The sequence below is a fragment of the Sinocyclocheilus grahami genome, unplaced genomic scaffold, assembly GCF_001515645.1.
Source record: "Sinocyclocheilus grahami isolate Dianchi unplaced genomic scaffold, SAMN03320097.WGS_v1.1 scaffold17827.1, whole genome shotgun sequence".
Taxonomy (NCBI): domain Eukaryota; kingdom Metazoa; phylum Chordata; class Actinopteri; order Cypriniformes; family Cyprinidae; genus Sinocyclocheilus; species Sinocyclocheilus grahami.
The window spans coordinates 2,134-3,205 of NW_015516806.1; the positions used below are offsets into that span (position 1 = coordinate 2,134).

General features: G+C 42.8%; 1 protein-coding gene across 1 annotated transcript in view; it reads left to right on the forward strand.

Moving 5' to 3' along the window:
- The window catches only part of LOC107579503 (alpha-internexin-like), a 3,186-nt gene extending 2,127 nt beyond the window's left edge, over positions 1 to 1,059 (forward strand). Inside the window, exon 3 of the mRNA XM_016265334.1 lies at positions 104 to 1,059. Within this exon, the coding sequence (XP_016120820.1) occupies positions 104 to 429 (326 nt within the window). The 3' untranslated portion in view covers positions 430 to 1,059. The remainder of the gene's footprint in view (positions 1 to 103) is intronic.
- The last annotated feature ends 13 nt before the right edge of the window (positions 1,060 to 1,072 follow it).

Here is a 1,072-nt window from a genome sequence, read left to right on the forward strand (position 1 = left end):
CTGTACGTGTGACCTAAAATGAAAATCCTGAGAATTTATTTCATGGAATTAGCTGATGCTATACAGAAATGTATTCCATTGTTCTCTCTTCATTCTGTTTAACACCATAAATCCACCACACCCTTCCTCACCACCTTTTCTTTGTTCACCTTCTCATTTATTATCAATCTCAGGAAACTGTTGGAAGGGGAGGAGACACGTATCAGCACTGGGATCACCTACCCCACCCCTGCCTCAGTGTCCAGCTACAGCTACCTGTCCCGTATGTACAGCAGCACTAGCGCTAGTGGAAAGAAGGAGGTCAAGGATGATGACGACAAACATCAGCAGAGCAGCAAACCCGGCAAAGGCTCCTCCCAGTCTGACGACTCCAAGACGAGTGACAAAATCAACTCTGGAGATGTGAACCCCACCAACCAGAAAAACTAAATGTCTCAACCCTCTTTCTTTCTTCCTCTCCTCCCTCCCTCTGCCTTCTCCATTACCCTCTTCTTCCTTTTCCCAAGCAATTCCCCTCCACAAAGGGGGTCTCAGAGAGAAATCTAGCGAATTTCAACTTATTCTCCACTAATTCACCTCCCACTCAGTCACGGGGCAGCAGTTGTTCTGTAGCAAACCACTAACTACTCAATACACACTCTTTGATGCATATATTCTGCATATATTCCTGGGCTGCACTGTGAGCCTTATCGTCACTTTTAACTGTACTATAACAGGCTTCTCTCAGCACATTGCATTAAGGAAATGTCTATGTGGTTAGCTTTGGTGAAGGTAGCTTATTATGCTGCAGTTTTTCCAAAAGCCAGCACAAAACTTGACTTGCAATAATATTTTCTGTCTTACAATATAAGCGGTAAGCCAGTCATTTATTGTTGTCTTTGCATCATGGCAGCCCTAGTAACAATGGCATCTTGGAGTATCATTGCATCAGAATTGCATCTGTTTCTTGACTCCAGTTAACTTCGGTATACTCATAATGCTAAAAAAAAAAAAAAAGTAAAAATAGGAATCTGGAACTATACATGGATAGTTTCGAAAACACTCCACCCAGCCAAATTCCTCTCCAAGACTG